Below are 24,950 nucleotides of genomic sequence, written 5' to 3'. Positions count from 1 at the left end.
AAAGAATGCCACAGAGTGTTCCTTCAAGTGGGTATGTTCACATCACAGCCTATAGGAACTGGTGAATTCACCGTGAATTTTGAAAGCACCTTTCATTATCAGTCGCCAGTCCCACTCTGTCGGTATGTGAGAATTTAGTTTGTTATGAGAGTAAGGGAATTGGCCATGAGCTTCTAACAGCGGTCATTGTCATTGTCACCTTTTGAGAGAGTAAATGTTTATTGAAAGGGAGAAGAGGCCGGCCTAAGAAACTACTTGGGCCTGCTATTTCTCATTGGGGGAATGGAACTGGGGACAAAAAGAGAACGGAATGAATATGGAAGGTATGAGGAATGACAGTGAAATCGGCAAATGAACTATGTACAAGCAGTACAACCAATAAGCGCCTCATGTACAATGGGTCGCTGAATCAGATTATTACAGGGCGAGTGTCCAAGTGTAGTATTAATGCTGCCTCAAGGATCTTTCGCTCACTAGAGTACTTTGGACAAGCGCTAAGCAAATGTTCGATAGTTTCAGGACAACCACACAGAAGGCAGTCCGGGCAGTCCTCGCGTCCGATTGTGTGGAGACTTTTAGGTCAATGCTACTCCAAGACGCAGCCAGTGTAGCAATGTCTCTTCACTTCTGCGAAGCCGAGGAGCGTGAGCGAGCTAGAACTTCTGCTCTGCATCGAGCCAGTGAAGCCGGTGAGAATTATGGGTGGGTATGTGAAGTTGCAGCCAAATGCGATTTGGTGGAACAGCCAATTGGTTCTGATGGCAGCTGTAGTCGTTGCTGGCTAATCCACCTGAGTTGGTATGTCGTCATGCCAATATTCATTTTACCCTGTCATTACTACCGTAATGTCGACCCTCTTTACGTGCCAAGCAATGTCGAAATCACTGTACATTGAGCTGAATGTACCAGTTGTCCGTGTTTTCTAAGTAGAAAGCCACAACACATTCGCAAGACCCACTTTCACTTGGAACAATAAAACACTGGCGACGGGGATGCGTACTGGGATCACATTTTAGACGTGTATTATTCCCATCCAATCCCGAATTTTAATAAAAAAAATCTGAGAGCTGACACTATAGCTGATTAGCGATCGCAGCGACATATAGTTTGCCTCGGGTGATAGATAGAAGTCGATCTGGCATAAAGCATGTACAGACCTACAGATGTGCATTTAATGTTGAGTTTAAGTGCAAGGAAAATCAACCTTTGTCAGCCTGCAACCTTCAGTTGTTAAAATTTTGGGAAATATGAAAGCCTAAAATTGTTAAGTTGAATGAAAAGCAGTAGAACTTACACTGATTGTTGTCTTGAAAAGTGTTTTTGCTCCTCCTGCTAGTTTCTACCTTTAATTTTATGTGTGGTGAACAAAACTTCATGTAAAGTACATTTCAATAGCCAACACGCCCCTCCACCATGTGTATAATCATTTCCTTAGCCGGTGCAGTATTGCATTCTGGGTCAATTTTCCTGCTTGGAACTTCTGATTATGCTAGGTGGCAAGTTGAAGGTGAACTTGAATGAGTTTGTGTTGTGGCTGCCCAAGAGTTTTTGTGAGGGTGTAAAGGTGGGCAGGTGAAGGGCCGTTTTGTAGGCTTTCCATGGAAACACTGGTTCCAGAAACTTTTTTTTTTTCTTTCCAACCAATTCTGATGAAACTTCATGGGCTTGTTCAGTTTTTTTAGCTGATTTCAAATATCTAATTAGTTTTGATGTGAGGCAACTAGTTTCTGTGTTAATTAAAAGAATTCCTTGATTGTTTTTGAGAACAGTAGAAAAAAAAAACTATTCAACAAAAGATTGCCAGCAAGACATGAATAGATACCAGAAGTGGTGGAGAATGAAACGTGAAGCAGTTTTTTTGTTTTGCAATCACATACAAGTTTACACCAACTCTAACTTCTAGGTTTGAACTACTACTGCTAACCAATTAAAAATAATGCTAATTAAGCAACTACTGAAACACAAAATGCAAAATCTGCTTCCCATATCGCATGGCTTACACATTCAGCTTCACAGTGCGAAAGAAACGATCATTTCTAGCTGCACTACATGCTGGGATGTACTATTGGCGTCAAATGAAACGCGAACATCAAAATATGAACCAGAACGTGCAAAATTGAAAAGTACTGTTCGTAGAGTTCATATTATGGCTTGCTATTGTTATGTTTGGAAATCCCCTGTTTCGAACTTTGTTTTTGTAACTAAGCGACGCGTCATTTAACTTGCATGGAAAGAAATCGTGCTATTTGTGTGTTCAGGTTCATATTTTCGTGTTAGCGTTTCATTTGACGCTGATAGTACCTCTCACGAGTTTTGTATCACTGCGACACCACTCGAGGCGAAAAAGTGTGGAATTATGGGAAAATAATTATTTGTTTATTAAAATTGAACTTCTATGGCTTTTATAAGGTTGGTGGCACTGTTCCACATATGGAATTCTGGGAGGAAAAACTGCAAATCACGAGAAAAGTGATACCTGAAAAAATGCTTTTTTGGGCAATTTTTTGGTCCCAAAGATCCATGTTCCCCCTTAACATATCAAATTTTCTTAATTCAGGGGGGTTCGACTGGAGTATAAGTCATCCTGTAGGTGATGCGACTAAGCAGCAGGGCCTGTTTGAGCTTGCTTGCAAGATTCATCTTCTCTGAGTACTGCGTGTTGGTGTCTTAGACGTTGAGTGAGGCATGTAAGTTGCGAACATGCTTTAGTGAGTTGGAGTCTAAGGGCAGCACTCGGGCCATCACGATGCAAAGGAACGCCAAGATTACACAGAGCAGAAACTTGGGGGATAGGAGTGTTTTTAATCGCCAGAGTAGAATTTGATGGGGTTTCGGCAGGTCTTTCTCGCGTGCGTAAGCGAAGCATTAGTAGTGCAGACTTCTCGGATTGGCAGCGTAGCCCTTTTGGTATGAGATACATGTTGATTGTATCTATAGCTTGCTGTAGGGTGTCGTGTCGGCTCCAACTGACCTTGAATTGTCCACAGTATGATGTTGTCGGCATAGAGAGTGTAATGAAGGTCTGAGATTTGGTGAAGGTCTGAGATTTGGTGAAGTCTTATGGGTGAGTGGAGTAATTAGCATTGAAAAAGAGAGGTGATATAACGGAGCCTCCAGAATTTTTTCTTCGCCTTTTTTGGCTGTAACAGCGCGTGTTGAGCCAACAGTCCGGTACAAAAGCCAAACATGGCATAAGGATACTGTCCGCTTGTTCAAGGTGCGTGGTGATTTTTGTATGTACCAAGTGTTCAAATGTTTTGCCAACAGAAGAGGTACAGGCATAGTTGGAGGTTTGTGGATCTTCGGTATGAGGGTGATATCTGCTCGTCCACTGTGCAGGCAATTCAAACAGTGCTTGTGCGGGCTGTTGAGTTAGATAACAAAGCTGTTTTTCTTTGTAATGAATTCCTTGCTCTGGCTTGTATTTTTTTTGTGTGCACTTTCATCCTTTCATGCTCTTTTATTACCTTTTTTGGCCCCAATCCTCCCCCGAAATGAAATCCTGGATACGTAACTGGTGGGTGGATGATGTTGCACCAAGAGATGTTTTTTTGCACCCCCCCGCTCACGTGTCTTTCCCTTTGTGCTCCCATGCCACTATAAACTTGTAGTCCCTGTTTCGCAAACAATGCTGCGTGCATTTGCAGAATTCCAACCTTCAAAGGTTGTCATCAGTGGTACAACTGACAGCTGAGCATTTGGGCACATGTGGACATTAAATTTGGGTTTTGTTGAATTTATTTTGAGTGTTCTATTATCCTTCTCTGTCACTGAAGTTTTCTGAAATATGCCCAATTAGCAATTAGCTCGTGATATTTTGCAGCACTAACTTCACTTCAAGTAAATCCTATGGCTAGTTTAGAAAATGTTGAACTCCGATCAATCCGGAGGAGGAGGAAATAACTTTATGCGGTCGAAAGGGGAAGGCCTATTTAGGCCTGTGGCATTCTAGACGACAGCCAAGATGCCTTAACACCTGGCGATGTCTTCCTTTGGATGGTCCACTGTTGGATTTCAGGCTTTTCGCTGTGCGGCACTGTTTCCCATTGCTCCTTACTAGTGATAATAAATGTTCCTTTTGAATTTTCGAACCCATGTCTCTGTATACTGGGGCGTTCCCATAGCATGCGAGCCAAGGTCGCAAGCTTTGGGCAGTGTTTACATCCATCGTTGTCTTATTTCCAAATGGAAGGGCCAGTACAGCCTTGGGTTTGGATAAGTGATCATCTTGAGACGTCTACACGCCACTTCTTGTTTCTTGGTGAGCGAGGGGCCAGCAGCCGGGTGGCTTCGTCTTTCCCCTTTGTAGTGAACAAGCACGTCTCGGCAAGAACAGACGCGATCTTTGGAGTTGTCTGTGGAATGTGTGCTGGGGCTCTTGGTGGGTGAGATCTCGGGCAGCCTCGTTGGCCCGTTCGTTGCCTTGTAGTGCCACATGTGCGGGGGTCTGGTGTTTTGGTTCGTCTCATGGCGGGTAAAGATCCTGCGCCTTCCACTGGAAATTCTTCCTTTTGCAGATCGCTTGATGGGAATCGCTAATCGTTTTCCGCACTTGGGTAGCTGCTATATAGGGCTAGGGCAAAGGCCAGTCCTTCGTCCTCCTTTAGTTGTTTGGGTGGAGCAGGGTTCAAGAACTTTTCTCGAGCAGTCGGTAGCGGCTGAAACCATAGCTCCAAGTGGCTGTGTCAATACAAACAACGTGCCGATTTCCTCAAGTTCCTGGACTCACAGCTCTCTCCGCAGGGGTGGAGATGTTGTCGCCGACGGTATTCTCGTATAAAATGCGCAGGCTGTCTAATAGGTGTCTGCTCGCGGCTGTCTTGGTGAGGTGCTCTAGGTGCGCCTTGTGTTGCACGGCTTGCGCCTTGATTTGTTCTTCGAAAGTGTTGCGCACACCCAACGCGTCATATTTTTCGTTTGGAGCGTACATGGGTATTCCTAGGGCTTAGTCATGCTCATTTCTTGATGAGGCTGCTTGGTTTGCAGTCATTTTAAAATATTTACGGAATTGTGGAGTTGTTAGGGGTTTGTGTGAGGGAGAGGCTGGAAGATGGGTACTTGTTGTTAAGGGGGGGATATGGCGATCCACCCGGCCCAGTTGACTGAATATTGCTTCACTACAGTTCGCAAACTGGGGTCACTTCAAATCTAAGCTGAATAAACTTGCGCAAGCGCTGTTGGGTAATGAAATTGTAGGTTTAAAACTATATTATGACCCTTGATCTAAATTCCTGCGGAGGCTAAATAAATGATGGGAAGCGGCAGCGTCCCGCGGTGTCCTACGGCAACGGGTCGAATATGACAAGCGGAAGGTCGGCGGGGGAGCGCGGGCGATGCTACGATATGAACTAGACACTTCTAGCTTCACTGTACTATCAGATCCGTTCGCCCCTAACGAGATCCGCGGCTTGTTTGGTTTTAATAATCAGTATCCTGGAGTAGCTGCCTAGCGATGATAAATAAGGGTATCTAAACAAATGGCGTAAACATGCGCAGCAAACCGCGATATGTACGTGCGTTGCTTAAAATCAGCTGCCGACAGTTTTTACCTACGATTGCCTTTGTGCAGTCGCGCGGGCGCCGGCTGGCAGCTTGTTATGTAGCTTTGTGCTTTACACAAATATTGACGCCCAGGTGCAACACACAACGCGGGGCGCTGCGCGTTTCTCGCGCAAGCACTACCATTGCCCAGGTCAGGTTAGTTTTTCCAGACTGCTCTCACACTACTGAAGTTCGCGTAAATCCATATCGCGGCCTGCCAATGCCGAAAGTACACAACAAACGTCTTCGAATCGAGCACGCATTAATAAAAAAAAAAGTAAAAGCATTGCACGCACGTCATTGGACTCGCCGGCCAATAAGATGGCTCTAGCGGCGCCGGAGTGCGCGGTGTGACGGAGAGACCGTTTCAACCCCTTCCGCCATCCGCCGGGCGTTCCGGCCGCCGGAATGATTTTGGCCGGAACGGAACGACCTCGCCGGAGGTACCGTTTATAGGCCTATAAGGTCGTGTCCTCTTCACGACCCCGCGCGACGCGCCGAACCACCGGCTCGCCGCGAACGTGTGCGCGAGGGCGCGAGGGAAGGAGGACCAGTTTGTCACCTTCCTTTGCGCCACGCTCTCCCCGACCTGGGGAAGATCTCCTCTCCCCTCCGAGCTGACCTGCGGGACGAACGAGCGCTCCGCCGGGAGTGGACTGGGCGATTTGGTCGGAGTCGGTTAGCTCGGCTGTGCCTACGCCGAATGCCCTGATGACGGTGAACCCAGTTGGCTCCACGGACTCTGCCGAGAGATTCTGCCCTGATCGGTCGCCACGGGATGCCTCCCCTGCTCCCGCGGCCGTGATGACGGATATCTAGGTCTGAGCCCAGCGGCTTGAGCGAGCGACAGGAGCCACTGTCTCCCCGCGAGCGATAGTCGTGTTGTCTGGTGTATGCCCTGTACCTGCCAGGCAATAAAGCCTCACTTTGGAGCGCCGGAGCCTGTCTACCGCATGTGAGTACCCGAACCCGTGCGTGAGTCTTCGGATTCCGCAGGGCTAGTGTACGGCGCGTAGCGTTCTCTAGCAAAGCTAGCCGGGGTCCTCTGCTATCCCGTACGTTAGCCCACACACATTGAAGCTGAGAGTTTATTGACCTGCGCCACTGCCGTTACGTCTGTTCGTTACGAGGCAGCAACAAAGCAAAAACATGCAATAGCAATAACTTTTGCTTAAAAAAACCTTATGGAGACGAAGCTGATGGTGCCTCAGTATCGAGATATGCCTCCTTTAGCAGCGATCATGTTGGATTCTGGATGGAAGCGATGCGTAAAGAGCCTCCACGTAGCCTCTGTCCACCTTGACGACGTTCCATGCAGCTTCACCCACGTGCCACAGATCGTCTGCCGGTGCTCTATGCAGTCCTTTCTTCGACAGCGCTACCTTTATTCGTCCCCATACAGGCTCGATAATGCTCACGTCGGCACCTTTAGGAATCCATTCAAGTTAGAGCACACCGTGGTAAATTAACAATTTCTTGACACTTTTTGCGGTGTGCACAGGGGCCAGGTCTTGCTGGAAGAGGTAATCGCCATCAGGGAATGGGCCATCTAGGGCATATGGGATCATTACATACTCCAGGATTTCGGAATATTTCTCTGCTGGTAAGGAGCCTCCAATTCCGTGTAGTGCGCCAAGTCCATCTCTGGACATGACAGCCCACACGTTTACGGTGGTCCTTCCGCTTGAGGCCACTTGTATGTATTCCGGCTTGTAGCGAGTGTTCACAGGACGCCAGACGCAATGTTTCTGGTCCCATCTTGGGGCAAACAACACCACCTGCTTCCAGTCGTCAACGCTCCAGGTGCAGTGCTCAGATGCAAACCTGAGACGTGCTGCTTTGTTGTCGTCGGACAGAAGAGGCTTTTGCACAGTGACACGGCTCTTCAGTCCGGCTTCTGCCAACCTTCTATTCACAGTAGTCAGTGAAGCTGAAACACCTGCAAGTTGAGCATGCTGCTGCGCAGTGCCAAACGGATTAGCATAAGCTGCGGCGACCAAAAGTTCATCTTCAATGGTGCTGGTAACGTGAGGGCAACGATCATGAGGGGCGTCACAAATTCGCCCTTCATTTCTATAAGCCTGAATAATGCGGGTCACCGTGTTCATTGATCGGCCAGTCAATTCAGCGATTTCTCGCTGCGTATAAGACTTCAAGCATAATTCCACAATGCGTACACGTTCACTGTGAGGCACTCTTGACATGGTGCGGCCTGCTGTGGAAAGAACAATGCAGCCGAAAAGGGCATTGAAAGAGGTGTATAAAAACTGGCAGCAGTGCTTTGTGCTCTCCTCTCGTTTTTCAGCGTGAAAGTGACGCCGTGACCAATAGAAAGCAGTAGGCGATAACGGTTCCTTGGAAGATGGCGTCATGCATATTTTCTTTTATTCTTAGCACATTGTTTTTTACAGCACCTATAGGTTTTCATTCTGGTAGGGCAAGCATAGTGGCGGAGTGGCCATCAGTGACGTAGCTGAAGGTATAATAGTGCATTTCGTACCGTGAGGCATTGCCAGAATTAGAGGCAGAAGCAGTAAATAAAATATGCGGTCAGCCAGTGTTTCAGATTACTTTATTTGTGTGGAAGATTGAACGTTATCGATATTTCGCGATACCACCCTATTATTGCCAAACTGGAAGGCTTGCACAAATGCGCATAAGAGCATCGCAGCTAATGATAAAACTTATCGCTGGCGATGTGGTAAGCCACCCCGAAAACTTTTGAGGTAACAATTTATACCAGCCGCAAAGGAAAGAAGCCAACAATGGTGCACAACGGGGATGCCGATGGGTAACAGATCAGCTGACCCCTCTCCCTTTACTTCTCGAATGCTTCGCTGCAAGGCCCCACCGCATCCCGGGGAGCAGCTGCGGCGGCCGCTCGCCTGTTGCGAATCAAATTGGGCGTGATAGTACATCCCGACATATACGCTCGTTGCTAACAGTGCTAAAGTTTGTCCGGAAGAAAAAACACCATTGACACAAACGCAGGTGCACATGCATGAGCTAACATTTTGGATATCGTCCAATCACACCACAAGAAAGGTTTTGCACCCTTGCACTGTAGTTGTTGCGATCCCCGCAGACGTTTCTTTGCTTTGTTGATGACAAGGGTGTTTATTTGAGCCGTCCATGCAGTGCAAACAAAAATAGAAGTGTGACAAATTCACGTGTGTCGTTTTAAAAAAGCAGAAGAATAACTACTGCTCCCAGATCTTTTTATTTCTGCCAGAACAAAACAAAAAAACAGAACAGTGAATTTCCTGTGCAAATATGAGCTTTATGAAAACAGCCAATGTGCCGCTATATACCAGAGGTGACGACTGCAGCAGAATGTGGAAGGACCCACCACGGTGGTTCAGTAAATGAGGTGTTGTGCAGCTGCGCCCAAGGATCCGCGTTCAATCCTGGCCACAACGGCTGCATTTCAAGTGGAGGCAAAAAGCGAATACACCCGTGTGTAGAGATCTAAGCGCGTGTGAAATACCCCCACCCAGGTGGTCGAAATTACTCCGGAGCCCTCCCCTACGGTGTGCCCAAATAGACCGGGTGTAGCTTCAGCACGTTAGAAGTTGAAAGGGATGCAGCTGTGTTGCTAACATTCACTGCTGTCACACTGTAGTGTGTGCATTCCAGTTTCACTAAAATATGCAACAGCTAGCAGGGCGCTGCAGGCAGAGATGGCCTACAGTGGCATTTTGTGAACTCATACACTTTCGACACCCAGCCCCAGTGTCTGCTGTTGACAAGGCCAGCTGCACCCTGTTCTCTTCAAAAAGCAAACATTCGCATAAAAAAAAGTAAATGAAAAAAAAAGGGAAATATAAATTATGAACTGAGATTTAATTATGCTCCAACAAATACATAGACCAAACCCGACGTTTCGAACCCGGCTTGGCTTCGAACCTTAATCGCTCGCTTGGCACTCTCCCTTCGGTGTACACACACGGATTGCATGCTGCAGAGAAGGGCTTTGTGCGAGGCCAGAAAAAGTGAAAGACTATAAGACGCAGCTGCAGCGTGGCCCCAGTCACCCCTGAAGAAGAAGCCGAGCCGGCTTCAAAACGTCGGGTTTTATCTATGTATTGGTTGGAGCATAATTAACCCTCAGTTCAGTAACTTCCCAACCAGACAGAAGTCTGTCAAAATGTTCACCTTCGAAGTACAAATTATGCATGTCGGCAACTAACTCTTGGCATGGAAGCAACATAGAAAATGCACTAGCTACACTTGGCATAACTGAAAAACCACACTTGTGAAAACTTGCTTTCACAACAGTGAAATGAACTTTATTTTTGCTTTTTTGGTGAAATTGCCAGTTTGCCCTAAATGCCACTGCTGGACACAAGGATTTCCTGGAAAACGTTGTGGCAAGCAAGCCTGATAGCTTGATTTCCCTGAAAATTAGCATACGTCTAATGATACATGCTAACATCTGAGCTGGCCGCTGAGGCACAATTCCCTTGTCAAGCTCAGCCTGTTGCGCAGCTTCACCTCTGCCAATAAGCAACAAAGTGAGCTTTAATTTTATTAACCAGTACACTTGCAGAGCTATGCACAAAGGCAGAGAGGGTGTGCCTTGCACTGGGAGAACAAAAAAAGAACATAAAAAATTTTGAAAAAATTTTACAACTCCAACTTATATAAACACGTCACAATTACAGATAATGCAACTTCCCAAAGCAAATTAGTCAGACATAAATGTTCGAGAATGACTGTGTAGAAGATGAAAATTGTGGCAGTACAAAATGCCATGGTAATGATGCGATAACTTGCACACAAATGAAAGTGTACTATACAACTTTACAACGAACTTGCAAAGCTCTTGACCTGCTTCCCAGCAACACAATACAATGTCCCAGTCACCGAAACAAAGTCAAACGGTGTACTGCATTCAAGTCCTTCACTAGTCCTTTGAGGGACAACTTCAGCCGCAGCATGTCTTCCTCTTCCGTTATGCTTGAATCCGTGCCGTTGACAGAGCCGTCACCCTCGAGCACTGTCGCCAAATGAGAAGTTGCCCAGTCAGAAAGCACACAACTTTGGCTACAGTACCTCGTTACAAGCGACACTTGGTCACAAAAGACATCTGAATGGAAACCGTTTGGTTGGTCTGATAATGTTCACCCCGTAAGAAACATTGCATACAAGGAGCCTTGGTTACAAGGGACATGTTTCCTGGGTCCTTCGAGTGTCTCTTGTAATGAGTAAAATGCTAATGTTCCCTTCCTTGCGCGCCCTCGCATTGTTGCCATGGCAATTATAACGCCTTCAAGGCCAACATGGCGGTGGCGTTGCTAGGGCAATAACAACGCAGTAATGTTTCCCCAGGCTCACCAGGGGAGAATATGGCGCATGAGTCACAATTAGCCCGGACGCTGGGTTGAAGGCTAAGAGACCGCCTCCTGCGAGAACCACTCCCAAGGCGACCCCATCCAACCTGACCCATCGCAGTCAGCTCATCCATCGACCTTGCAATCTTCCGTGCAACCACTGTGACAGTGGTGCCGACTCACGATACGAGCTGAAGATCGAGTAACTTGCACCGACCGGGTGAGTAGACCCCGCTCTCAACTTGTGCTACGACCGCTAATCAGATTCAGTGTCAACGACATTCCTAAGCATACTTTCGCATGTTCCCTTCCTTGCCAAGGGAACTGTCACACAAGAGCATCTGAACAATTGCAGATACAAAGAACATTATCCACGCACCCACTTCTCAAAGTGCGCTGAGCCAGAGTTCTTCCCAACCATTGCAGTTGTGCGCTCAAAAAGTCTAAAATTTTTTGAAATCGTAGTCATGGTGCGCAGTGGCCCCCTCGACACCTGCCCCTTGCCTTGTGGACAGCCTTGAGCCAATTTTGCACCCGGTCAAGCAACAGGGGCTGCCAAGAAAAGACAGCTATGTGCATGTCATTCAATTCGTCCTTTGTGAAGCTACAGCTCGCATCTGATAATACCTATGCGTGGCCTTTAATCTGCACAGCCTTGTTCACAATATTAGGCTTTCATTCTATATCCATGCTCTATTTCACTAACTCCTTGCAGTGCTAGACAAGCTCCGGGGTGTGGAGAAGCACTGGCTGCATATGCAGGAGAACAAAATAGTCCTAAAAACGAGTCAAGTTGTCTACTTCCTCCTGGTAGAAGCACCCACTGTGGATGCGAAAGAACATTGTTAGACATATCTGTACAAAGAACCAAGGCGAACTTAGAATCTGGTGCTGATAATATCCCCAATTAGTCTAAAAGCTGTGCTGTCTCTGTACCACCTAGAAATATAGTTTGAAAAATTTATTGCAACTGCCATTTCTTCAAATGGAGGTAAAATGCAAACAGAAAGTTAGACCTACCCTGCTTACCTGTGTTACATGCACCCATGCTACCCCCCTTCAAGACAACTTGTCTGGCCCAAACAAAACATGCCTTCAAAAGAGGGTTTTCTTGCAGCACAACTGAGTCATGAAATAGCAGCTTCTGTTCACAAGCGAAGCTCTAACATGCCCGTAAACAACATGAATTAGTTCAACACCTGCATCATGAGCACACCCCCTATTTTCATCACAAGTGTGCAAGCAAAAGTAGTGTTAAGCCTTAACCCCATGGACGCAAAATCATGCGTCACACGAGCGTCGGTGTTCATTCGGCGGCACCGCGCAGACACACAGGAGAGGGCGGGTGAGACCGGCAAAGTTGCGCATCAGCTGCTGCATCGATGTGCATTGGTGGACACACGTTTGTATGAACTCTGCCATCCTTTTAAAGTTATTTTTGACCACTTATGAGCAGTTACTTTTCATTCCTTAAATGCAGTAATCAGGACCCCAGATTTGGCATACAAAATACGCTCGCCTTACTTTATTCATTGCTATGAATGCTTGCGGGCCAATTTTGAAATCCAGCAAAATGGAGTTCAAGTTATCACCATCAAATCTGAACAAAATAAGGGTGCCCTACTTTGATGTTATGTATAAACTGCTTTATAAGCATAAGCAAACCAAATTTGAGCCCTGCCTTGCTACTGAGGTTAGAGTCGAACGTCACATACAGACAAGGTACTCGGCACCCTTTGTTTACTTTTTTTAAAAAAGCTACTGAAACCCTCACCGAAAAAAAAAGGAGAGAAGGGAAAAAGGAAAAAAGGATCTGAACCATGGACTATCAAAACAAAAGCTCCACTACCTCTTGACCATGCCAAGAGGCATGGCGGTGGCCCAGATTTCGGTGCACTAAGCTAGGCTCTGTTGCATACGGGAAGGCGTACCCGAGCCGGGCTCCGTCGCCTCCGACATGCGTGTAGTAGCGTGGTGAAGTGAGCGGCCTGCCAACGTTGCTGCCTCGAAGAAGAATAGAAGCCGAAGGCAAACTTAACTTGTTTACTGCATGGTGAGAGATGAGCCGAAGCCAGACAAGAACAGTGCCCCAACGGGCGAGGTTACAGTACAGGACTCGAGCAGAGTGGCAGCATTGATTCACTGCTCAAACAGGAATGAACTACAGCGCTTGGGGGGGTGTTATTTATAACCAAAGCGCCAACGGTCAAAACAAGCGTTCCCTCTAGATTGTGCACCCGACACAAACGGCACAGACACACACAACACGCTTTCCAGAGTTCGTGAGCGGTCGGTAGTAGCGGCGCCTGCTGAGTCCTAGAGGGGGGAGAGAGGAGGTTTCTGCAATGGCTTCCGCGTCCTTCGGACAAGTCTCTGCATGGCTCGTCTGCCACCGCTAAAGTTTGAATCACGCAGAGAGTGATGCAACAGTGATCTGGACTTTCCCAGGCATGTAGCGGCGTGTTTGGATCCGTCGCCTGCAAGCGTGAGTCACCGACAGGGAGGCCTGCTCGAAAGGCGCACGTAGTGGAAGCTTCGCCACACAGTCAAGGAGTGCGGCACAAAGCCCGAAGCACTGCGGCGGGCTGATTCGTAACAGCTGCCAACGGATATTGTCGGGTATGTATTGTTTTGGCTGTATTTAAGAAATTTGGGCAATGATAACGCTTGTTTCTTGTGAACGAATCTCGGATGTGGGACTAGTTATGCTAAGTACTACAAGCCATGCAGCCAAAGCTTCCTTATTTGGGTCAAGAAAAGCTATCGCACATCCCCAGTCCCCCCTATGCAATCCACGGTAGCTGCTAATGGAATGGAATGTGCCGCTAGAATCCTAGCGTCGATAACGTTTGCTGATGACGCACTGATCTTGCAGAAAAGCCCCTTCATGCAAACAGGGGTGAGACAGCCCAAACAGATTTAGGAGCAGTTTTTGGAGCAGCAAAATTTCGATTTTGGAGCAGAAGAATCTTGATTTGGAGCAGTTAGGGACATTTAATATACATCGTCTTGTGAGCTTAAAAAATCATTATTTCAGAAATTTGCAGGGTCATGTGCACATTTCAATCAGTTTTGAATACACAAAATACTCAAACAGCCTTACCTGAAAGAGTTTTTAAGAGTATCGCAAAGTACTAACTGCACTACTTTTTTCCTAACTGGTGATATTGTGTTGCGCCTGCACGCAACACTGACAAAACTGCCGTTCACATTAGAGAGTTTTAGCAGTCTGTCTGTTCTGTTGGTTACTTTGTTACCGGGTTGGCGGACCGGTATGCGCCTGTGCGCGCGGAAGGGCGAGGAGGCGCGGACAAGGCGAAGGCAGGTCCGCGGGACTAATCCCCCTACGGCTACGAATGCCCAAGTGCCCAGACGAGTCCCGGTGAGCACGGTAACTACGTACACGACGGAACAGACGGACTGCTAAAACTCTTATCAAATTTAAGGGCTGCGCGATTGTGGCGTTTTTTTGCTGTTTTAATGCTAAAGTTATTATTTTTGTAATCCCAGGCTGCGTTGTATAAACGACTGTAGTAACGGCAACAGTTGAACAGCTTCGAGCTAACGGTCGCATAGCCCCACCAGCCTACCCGTTTCAGTCCCCGGGGCACAGGTTAACCCTATGGTCATTTGAGTAGCGTTATTGTTTAGCTACCTAGATTTTGGCATAAAATTTCACTTTGCATACATAAAGTGTTATAGTCGCGTGCTATGGCAACCGTGTAGTCCTGCAGCTATTGGGCGCTGCCTGAACAGGTCGCAGCGCCGCAGCAAAGCCCGCAACTTTCGTGTCGACCGTTCCATCCCCGAGGCTCGCAATCGTGCTTCGAAGCAAAGCAACACCTCAGCATTTTACAACAGCACAACCAGCCAAAAAATTCACTTCACGAACCCGATTATAGACGCACGCACCGCGTTTCACACTCAAGGACAAACCACGCCGACGTCGTAGGCCCCACATTTCAATGAACTTTTTTTCGAGCCGCCCAACTTCCCGTAATCTGGCACCAACCTCAAACCACATCCCCGCGTCAACGTTACTGTCCAGAGCCACAACAGATAGAATGAATAGACTAGAACCCAGCTGATAGCGTAAAATAAACCAGGGAAAATATCGGCGATACGCACTGAGCGCGTTGGTAGCAGCCAGATCAGGCGGCGGCCATGTTTGTTGCCGCAGCGATGCCTAATCGAGAAGGCCGTTTCCGCGAACCCGGACGGAAAGCGAATCGAGTTTTAGAAGCTATCGCTTGCTTCGTTTCAGTCTTTCTATTTGTGCCATTTCTGTGTTTGCGATTGACCGACGATAAAAGCGGTGACCGGGATGCGGGAGGCTTTCGTCCCCGCCGAAACTGACATGAGCATCAAAATCCGTGCTGTTGAGGCTCTTCTGGAGCAGTTTGGCGCAATTTTCGCCATTTCCGTGCTTTTGGAGCAGCTTGGCGCAGGAAAATGGAATTGTATCAGAAAGGCGCAATATGCGCAGCCGTCTCACCCCTGTGCAAATACTCCAAGCGCTGCAACCAGAGATCCCTTATTTAACCCTTTGAGGGTCGAATTTTTTTGAAAAACTTTTCCTGGTGGTCAAATTAGTTTATTGCGGATTTGGAATGTACAAAATGTCTAAAGAGTAGATTAAATGGTAAAAAATGATCAGGAACAGTATTTTCGGGTCAGCATCACTTAGAACTGAAAAATGTTCAATAGTATTTGAGAGTGTGGTATTCCTTGAAACACGGGTCTACGCACAGTGCCTTATCGCAGTCTGCAAGCGTAAAGCGCGTGTCCGAAAATGAGATGTCTTCTTCCAATGAAAGGCTGTCTTCTGATTCAGACTCGGTGATAGGAGCAAGCTCAGAGTCGGAAGAGTCATCGCGGTTGGTGTCACCAGAACGGGCAGTTCGTTGGGCCATATCGCCGCTTTGCCGTGCATCTGAAGAACTCGAAGGCAACTCAGTAAACAAGGAGAGTGAGAATAACTCGTGCGCGCCGGTGATAAACAAGCTAATAGCAGCGCCAATATAGATAGAAATCAACTTCCGCCGCCCCCGCAACAGAGTCTCCGAGTAGGTTACTTCAGTTCCAAGCAAGGAGGGCAAGAATACCTAGTGAGCGTGGGTAATAAACAAGATAAGAGCAGCGCCAATATAGATCGAAATCAACTTCCGCCGCCCCTTATAGCGAGCGCCGATTAAGTTTCGCGCACCTCCGATGCGATCACGTGGCGAAACTGAAACCACGAAACGCGTTGACACGTACAGACGCCGTAGCGTGCCGAAGCCAGAGAGTTCTGTTTTTCACTGCAAGAAGGTAGCACAATCAAATTTCAAACACTTCTTGTAAGTCCCAGGAGGTGGCAGCACCTCCCAGGGAGCATGCATCGTTAATATGGCGCGAAATTTCAAACGGATGCTTGAAATCGTACCCGTACGGCAAAGACATTGCAGGACGGAAAACCGCCGCAGTACATGTACGGCAAAAACCCTTAAAGGGTTAACTCACAAAAAGCTATCACAAATTCCTGATCTCCCTGATGAAAGTCCGGATGCTCCTGACCGCTTTCCGATGCTTTCTTGTGCTGCCATGGCTCCGATATCTCATGAGCATAGACATCAGTGTTGCTCGCGTGTCAGCATGTGTCGCCATGCATATTTGACGTAGACGCGTGAACATGCGGAAAGCACGCTGCATGTGGTTGGGCCTTTAACCTTTGAACAATGATCCTGCAGCATGCTTCCAATGGGCACAAATTGGTATGCACACCTTCTCCTGATATAATTACTTTTGTCTTGCTTATAATGCATCTAATGGAAGGTAATGCATGGTAAAACTCCTAATATATAAATGCTCATGTTTTCAGCATGCGTTCTTTAAGTAGCTGTAGCCATGACTTTTAAGCCAAGCACTGAGCCGCTTTTCCAACAGAGCTGACGAGCGCTGCAAAGATACTCTCCCTGGGTCTTTTTCTGGTCCTTGGCCCGATTGTGGGGCCACACTAGGAAAGCAAGCGAGCCCCGTACAGGGGAAACCAAGGACCACTTGGCGAGTGAAGACTTCTGGAAAGCAACACCCTTGGCTGCCATTATTGCCAAAAACATACATGGCCATAACGCTGCACTTTTAAACAATGACGAGGCAGGTCTGACCGAGCAAAGGTGTGGGTCAGACATGGGGCCCCCATAGATGGTTAGGGGAGGCTGCCGCACTCCCTGTACACTTGCCTATGCGTGAAAGCCTGTCGCCACAAGCAGAAAATGCCAATGCACGCTTGTGGCAGTCGATCGCAAGCCCTTAAAGGATGATACACCTGGTGCCCATCTACTCCTGACTTGGTGCTAAGAGTATATGCTGAACGTTAGTTGTGTTCAACAAGGCGCAATTTCACATATACGAGTTCGTTGGCACAACTAACTCTGTGTTTTCGAACTTTGAGATACTTGGACAATAGTATTTAAAGTTTTCACATAGTGCTAATCAATTCAAATTCAAATTGGATATTGTGTTGTTAAACTTGACACCCGAAAGTTCCGATTATCTGCATGCCCCCACGTGTGCCCCATGATAACGAAATCTCACAAGTATGGAATTCCCGCGGCAATGAAATATTTTCGGACCTACAGCAAACGTCCATAAAAGCCCATCTATTTCATATTTCTCGGAAACGAAATGCTTTGCACAGCGATCCCGCATTAACGAAATTCGCTGGAAGTTCGCTTGTTATCTGCCCATTTGAGGCTAACAGTGTCCAAAAAGTGCTTTAAATGCATTTTCTGCAGACTGAAATTGAACAAACTTCTGCCACAGCGCGGTTGCATAGTCCTCACCATATTTGTTTACTAAAAAGACCATGCAGCGACACCACCAGGAGGCGACACAATTTTGGTAAGTGTGGTGACTACCGGCCCGGATTTGGCTCGGGCTACGCTAGGCAGTGACCACTGAAATGAGCACATGCGTTTGTTGTGTGTGTGGAGATCGGCACGCTTGCTCTTGATAAGATGCCTTTGGCAGCCCAAAAGCGGAAGTTTTAATCCCTGCAAGATACGGCAGCCATCACAGTCAGTGGCCCAAGTGGAGGAAGGGAGAATAGCGCCGACGAAGGTGAAACCGCGTGCAGCTCGTGTGCGGCCATTCCAGACGTCAACAAGGTGTGCTCACTTGGTTTTGTGGAGAGAATTGGAGCAACGAGGTGCAACTGTCCGGCAAAGTTCGCCAACAGAATAAGCTGTACTTTACTGCATTCTTGGGCATGCTCGGGGCCGAGGACCAAGGATAAAAATGACGTTCAGAGAAGGCGAACCTGCGGGATGCTTTGGATGCGTTGCGTTTGACACGATTCAGTCATTCTTAGGCACGCCCGACGACTAGCAATAAACAACCACTTGTAGTCTGAAAGCTGTGCAGTGAATCTGCTCCAAGGAAGGCTGGCAAAGTAATACAGTCGAACATGGATACATCAAATTGTTGTCTATATCGAACAGTGTGAACATCCCCTTGAAAATCCCATGCAAAAGTATAGCGCTGTTGTACGCGTGTATCGAACGCCCAATCGCGGCCACGTTCGATATATACGTTGCCCCTCTAGTGCCTCTGCAAGTGCGCTTCTCCTGACCGCATAGATGTGATGATGATGATGACTTGCGGGCGCTGCCGCGTACGGTGAGGAGGAGGCGGTGTCGTGTCGCTTCAATGGTTTTCAACATCTGCTGCTCACACGCTAGCATGGAGGGCAGCCACGCGGCGTGGCAGTAAGAACACGGAGAGTGATTGGATGCAAAAGGCAATAAAGGAGGAGGCAAAGCCGACTACAGCTGAACCTCGTTATAAGAGACACTGATGTAAGAGACAAATGGGTATAAGAGACACTATTCACCCACATGGTTGGCTGCCCTATCTTTCCCATTAAATCGACCTCTTTTATAACAGACATTGGATGTAGAATATTGGTTATAAGAGACAAGTCATCCTTGAAGTTTAATCAATAATCCCACTTGTAACAGACATTTTAATTTCAGATGCAGTGCCACCAGTCACTAATTGCAGTTGCTTCCATTGTGGAAACACAGGTGGACGACAGACAGCTGCAGTCGCTATTTATTATAACTTCAGCAAACACAAAGTGGTTCAGTCAGCTATGAAATGACAATGAGAAGCCCTGCCAATGGAAATGCAACTGACAGAAGTGGTTGAAGCTTACTGCCATTCATTGGATGGAGCGCGATCACACATGCGGGCTCTCCTACTCGTGTAGCTCCCAATCAAGAAGCACTGCAGACGTCGAGTCCTACAAGCGTAATGAATAGCCTGAGCACACAGCGGAAGAAGCTGTGCGCTCTGGCTATTCATCAGGCTTGTGAACTCAACATCTACGATTCATCTTCCACAAACAAGGAAAGGAAAAAAAGCTTGTAGAATCGGTTGTAAAAAACAGTGTAAATACAGTCATGAAGCAAACAGTTTCATAAATTCTGGGACCAAACAATAATTAGAATGAATCTTTTGAAACATGCTGTGGCGTTCTTTTGAGCTTATTTTAGTCATACGGTGCCCCCATTGAACTAGGGTCTGATTAGTAAGTGAAAACATGGTACCCTGCTTATAAGAGACATCTCGTATAAGAGACAGAAACTGCTCCCCGGTACGTGTCTCTTATAAAGGGGTTCAACTGTAGAAGCGCCCGATTTCTGGCATTTTTCCGCACGTGCTTCAGCGGTTACCAGTGGTGGCTCGCACAGGGGAGCTGATACAGCATGGTGCATGCTTTTGTACGTGGCATGCATTTTGGAGCCATGGCCACGAAAAAAAATGAAAAAAATAAAAATTGAGATTTAGCGACGACATTATTTGATGGGTACAGGCCGGTAAAAAGACGTCGGCTACAGAGGTATTCGAAATTTCAGGCAGAATTTTTGAGTGTGATACCGTCCATCAACCCTGACGTAAAGGCAAAGGCAGCATGACCATGGCCCGGCCAATCTGGAGTGCATCGTGTGCAAAGTTGCTTTGTTGTGTGGCTCCAGATGAGAGGTGTTTCAATACCAAAGACGACGACGACGCTGAGGGCCTCGATAGTGAATTCAGATAGCTGACAGCACTCCCATGTGCCATTACACAACGGCACACGACGTGAATGCCGACAACTATGTGTACGCTGTGCGGACATCACTGGTGCTGAAGAAGCGGAAGCTACTAGCGGCACTGACAACATTCCAAACCACCTACTGCAGCCAAGCTTGCGTCAGTGTTCAGATTCGCCACTACCGTTGCGAAGTATACAACGGCAGATTTTCTCATTTGGACAGCGATCATGAGCTTGAAGACAATGTGGTGGATTTTATTACGCAGAAGAAGAAGCAAGCAAATTTCACAGAATCTTTTCATGTTAAATAAAGTGCGGTGGCTGTCACGCTGTTGTTCAAATTTTCCGTGCTGCGAAGAACGAATCGGTAAGCTACTACTTGTCACAATCTCGGAAAGCTCCCTGTTACGTGCAGAGTTATCAGATAATTTTCAGAAAGGCATACTTTATATTTCAAATTATCGATATATCGAACTACTTCGCGATTCCTTTGGAGTTCGATATATCCGTGTTCGACTGTATAACCGGCTTTCGGAAATAAATACTGCGATCACGAAAATTTTTCCGTCACTTACTGTGTTTCCTTCTTGCGGCAACAAAACTGTCGCAAAAGTGAAAGTTTTGGCTTTCCCCAGCGGTTTCGTTATTGCGGGGTTCGACTGCAATGGGTTATGCCAAGGACTGATGGAAGAGGGCGACACAGACCACCCCCGTTCGCTCACCTGCGAGCTGCTCCTCCATGGCATTCATGGCCTCCTCCAGTTGGTCCTCCATGCTGAGCACGTGGAGCAGCAGGTTGACCTTGCCAGCCTCCACATCTTCCGGATTCTCTGCTCCACTGGACTGCCTGGCCCCCCTGGCCTCACTGTCTCCGTCCCCTTCACCGCCAACCTCTTCCTCGCCGCCGATCTCGTCCACGGTGGGCAGGTCCCTGCTGTTCACCACCTCCTCCACTTCCTCCACACAGCCCACCTCAAGCGCCCCCACAGCCATGTCCTGCACAAGGGTGGAGGGGCCGACATTGCACTGCACCCTGCTACGCCATGGCCGCTTCGGGGGGGAAACATCAGCTTTCGTGTTTCGGACGTGGAGAAGTAAAATTTGACAGGAATGTGGTGGAAAGCTGTTCCTTGGGGTAACAAAACCCAACGATATCATACTTAATCACTAGCAACTGTCCTAACGATATCATCCTGGTCATAATCACCCTATCAAAATGTTTTTAATCGCCTCATTATATGAAGCTTCATACACGCTGCTCATGAACAACCATTTGGAGCAATTTTTGGAGCAGGAAAAAAGTTATTTTGGAGAAGTGTGGAGCTACTCATGGAAGTGTTTGAGGTTGTTGAAGTACCAAAAGAAACTTATGTCCGCACGGTAAGTGACAAGCTGACGCACGGGCACACTTGAAAATAGGGTTTATTCACTCAAGAACACGGCTTTTTGCGACTGCTCTGCAGCAAGGTCCCAGAGCGTCTCTCCGTGCATTGTCCATCGCACCGCAGAGTCGGGGGCGGCGAGGGAAAGGGCCCCCTGCGGGGGACACTAATTGGCGCGCGGTCGAGAGGCGCCGAAACAGAATGCACTTCCGTTGGGCACGAACACAACAGAAACACAGACTGCAACACTTCCCCATACTACATTCTGAGGGACACTGTTTGGATATTATTTTGGTACTTTCATCATGCGGCCTGGGAGTAAAATGTAAAAAGACAAGGGGTGCTCACCCAGCTTCAGGGCTCTTCTCAGACCTGTCTAATATTGTGAACGTACAACATGCATTTTATTTGTACGGTGTTGCAGGCCGGGGGGTGGGGGGTGCTAAAGGGAACTACCGTGGTGAACAGAAACATAACAATGTCTGGGAAGTTATATATCAGTAATAAATTACAGGAACAGACTGTCTAACAGGTAGAAAGAACAGAGAAAACTAGGGGTGTGCGAATATTCGAAAATTCGAATATTCGATTCGAATTTTTTGGTATTCGATTCGATTCATACGACACTTTTATTGTTCGAAATATTCAAACCACCTAAAACTAAAAAAAAAAAAAAAAAAATTCAGAGCGTGTCTCAGCAGCAAAGTCGCGAAGCATATACACGGCGAACGGTACATGCTTTCGCAGACTGTATCGGTGTTTATTCATAGTTACAGTGGACTCTCGATGATATGATTCTGGGGGTGCGAATTTCGGGATGATACGAATTTCCGAAAAGTCCCGGCGAAATTGCATTGTTTGCAATGGGAAAAATTTCGGCTGTTACGAACGGACCTGCGCGGCCCGGCAGATGATACGAACGAGCCGGCGAGGCACCAGACTGCCGAACGAGCAAGAGACGGCTCTCGCTACCCTGTTTGTCACTCTTTCTCCAGAAACGGCCGGACTGCAGTTTTCTGCTCGCGAAAACGCCCTGCGCACGCCCAATGCGCGCTGACACCGCCGCAAAACCATCCCCACGCTGCGCGCGGCGCGGCCGGCGGCGTCAACATGGCGTCGGCTCCAGGCCCGAAGTGGCGCGGGCGCTCGAGTGACCGCTTCTAACCGCTCTTTAAAATGCGGCTCAAGGGAGAACGAAGTTGCTTGTGCGGTAAAGAAGCTGATAATGCATGCGAAAACGGTACTATAAAACATCATCTGCGCCGCTAGAAAGTGCCCATAAAATATTTGCCGGGGTGCTAAGCCTAACCCTTTCCGGTGGAGCCAAGCCGGCTGTCTCGATCTCATCGCAAGTAGTCAGGCTCCTCCATTCTGCCGCGCGCGTCGTGAGTCATTTTCTGACCGAGGTAGGCGCTCCCGCGGGCGCGAAATTGTCGATGCGGGCGTGAAAATACAGTGCTCGCAGAGCCGAGGCGAGCGAATCGCGTGCAAAAACGCACCATGCGGTTCACGCTTGACTTTTGCGGCGTGTAGCGAGCTTGGACACAGCGAGTGAGGAGATGAGCGCGAAGCTTTACGTGCTCCAGAAAGGACTGCTTTGCGACATGGGGGTTAAAAGAAGCAGAAAAAATCACGAATTTCTTCACGCGAAAGTAAGAAAAGAAGTAAACGAAAACTTTTTATAGCGTTAAATTTTTTGGTCTGTGTTGTTGGTTCATACGAATTTCGGATGATACGAATATTTGTCGCGGTCCCGCGAGATTAGTATCATCGAGATTTTACTGTATCAGCGCGCAGCAATGCGCCCGGGCTCGAGCATGCCAGCCACTAGTGTCTCAAGTGAGCAGCTGTTTTCGGTATCTGGTGGAGTCGTGACGAGCAGGAGGTTGTCACTGCTCCCCGAACATGAGCAGTTAACCTTTCTCCATGTTCACATTTAAGTGAGAGCAGACCTTAAGCTGTTGAGTGCAATGGTATTGTGTAATTCCTAATTTTACTTTGTGTGATTTGTTGTGCAATAAAGTTGCAGTTTTTGTGTCTCTAGATGGTGAAAACTTAAATTTTACAAAAAACAATAAGTATTCGTATTCGAAAAATATTCGATTCGATTCGAACTTTGTTTTTATTATTCGAATTCGCTTCGAAATTAAAAAATTGATATTCGCACACCCCTAGAGAAAACCATTATACAGATATGGCAAATTAGAAAGCAAAGGAATGGAACAGACCAATGCCATTATACAAAACAAATATTCCAATTGAGCAGCTTTTTAAAAGACAAAGTTCTGTTCTTTAAGTAAAGGCTTCCCAACAGAGTGCAATTGAATCTATCATTTAAAATAACTAGTTTCCAACTGTGAAATACGAACCACTAAGAAGTCTCCCATGCACCACGCTGCCACATACTACGCCACATTCAGGAAAATCAAAATCCAATGCAGTCAGCACGGCCAATACAAGAATTTTCTCGGCAGGCACCCGGGAAGCTGAATACCGTATTTACTCGCGTAACGAACCCTCCCTCCACTTTTCTTCTTGAGAATTTACTTTTTTTGTCACGTTGAATAGAAAATGCAACGGAATATGTTTTTATCTCAGCTTGGTTGCTGATGCAGTAGACCACAGTAACTTGATATCACCCTTCAGTACACACAGAAATGCTAAAAATGCATTCCAACAAAAAAAAAATCTCAACAGTAGCCGCACACGTGAGCGCGAATGCCGTGGCTCACAATTTAAAAAAAGTGTGCATGCACAGCGCCACCTGCCAAACGCAAAACAAACCTAGCACCATAAAAACGTTGCGGCGTACGAACACAGCACAAAATGTACTCCGCACTCCTTCCCAGCTCTTTGCTGTTCCGGCTGGTTCCGTTGGCGCGCGAAAAAATCACTAAGCGTACTCCGCACTCTTCTGCTCTTGCTGTTCCGTGACTTCGCCAATACACTCCGTGGTTTTGTTGTTCAGCTGTGTTCCGACCTTTTTTCAAGCTCCTGGTGCTCGCCATATGATGGGCCAGTACAATGAGCTACACAGCTGGTTTTAAACTGAAGGTGGTGGAGCATGCGCTGATGCACATGGAAACCGCGCGGCTGGGCGGCACTGCAGTGTTGGCCTAGTGCATGCAGGGTACGGGCGAAAACAAGGTTTTTGGGCAGTGAACAGGGATTGCCGTGTGTTCCGTAGGCCCAAAGAAGGGTGTCGGAAAAGAAATTTCGGAGTGCCTTGACGACACGAAAAACGGTGTGCTGTGGGCCGGCAAAAACGTGAAGCCACAAGCGACTTCAGTTAGGAGGACAACTCCATGGTGAATAGGAGGCCACTAGCATGTGGGGAATAAAAAAGAAATTTCATTACATATTTACCTATGTGTTTTAATAGAAATAGTAAGAATTTGACAGTGCTTCTCTTAGCAACTTTATTGTATTAAATTTCAACTTTTAAAAATCTGTTGCAATTTTTCCCGCATAATGAACCCTCCCCGCATATTCATGCCGAATTTTCTGGAAAAAAAGTGGGGGTTCATTATACGAGTAAATACGGCAATTCGGGTAGAGCGGTGGTCGCCTCCCCTCTCTGTTTCTCATGTGCGATAATCATTGTCGCCCCTACTC

At 47.3% G+C, this 24,950-nt stretch overlaps 1 protein-coding gene across 4 annotated transcripts in view; it reads right to left on the bottom strand.

Moving 5' to 3' along the window:
• Positions 1 to 8,719: 8,719 nt before the first annotated feature.
• LOC144170866 (PHD finger protein 20-like) overlaps positions 8,720 to 24,950 on the bottom strand; it is a 137,551-nt gene continuing 121,320 nt past the window's right edge. For all 4 annotated transcript variants that reach the window (XM_077700897.1, XM_077700895.1, XM_077700894.1 and 1 more), the window contains 2 exons: positions 20,676 to 20,949; positions 8,720 to 10,540 (listed from right to left, as the gene is read on the bottom strand). In XM_077700897.1, the coding sequence (XP_077557023.1) occupies positions 10,404 to 10,540; positions 20,676 to 20,949 (411 nt within the window). In that variant the 3' untranslated portion in view covers positions 8,720 to 10,403. The remainder of the gene's footprint in view (positions 10,541 to 20,675; positions 20,950 to 24,950) is intronic.

Source organism: Haemaphysalis longicornis, unplaced genomic scaffold, assembly GCF_048455015.1.
Source record: "Haemaphysalis longicornis isolate Haplotype H1 unplaced genomic scaffold, Haemaphysalis longicornis Haplotype H1 scaffold_2, whole genome shotgun sequence".
Lineage (NCBI taxonomy): Eukaryota > Metazoa > Arthropoda > Arachnida > Ixodida > Ixodidae > Haemaphysalis > Haemaphysalis longicornis.
This window is presented reverse-complemented; position numbering and strand designations above follow the sequence as displayed.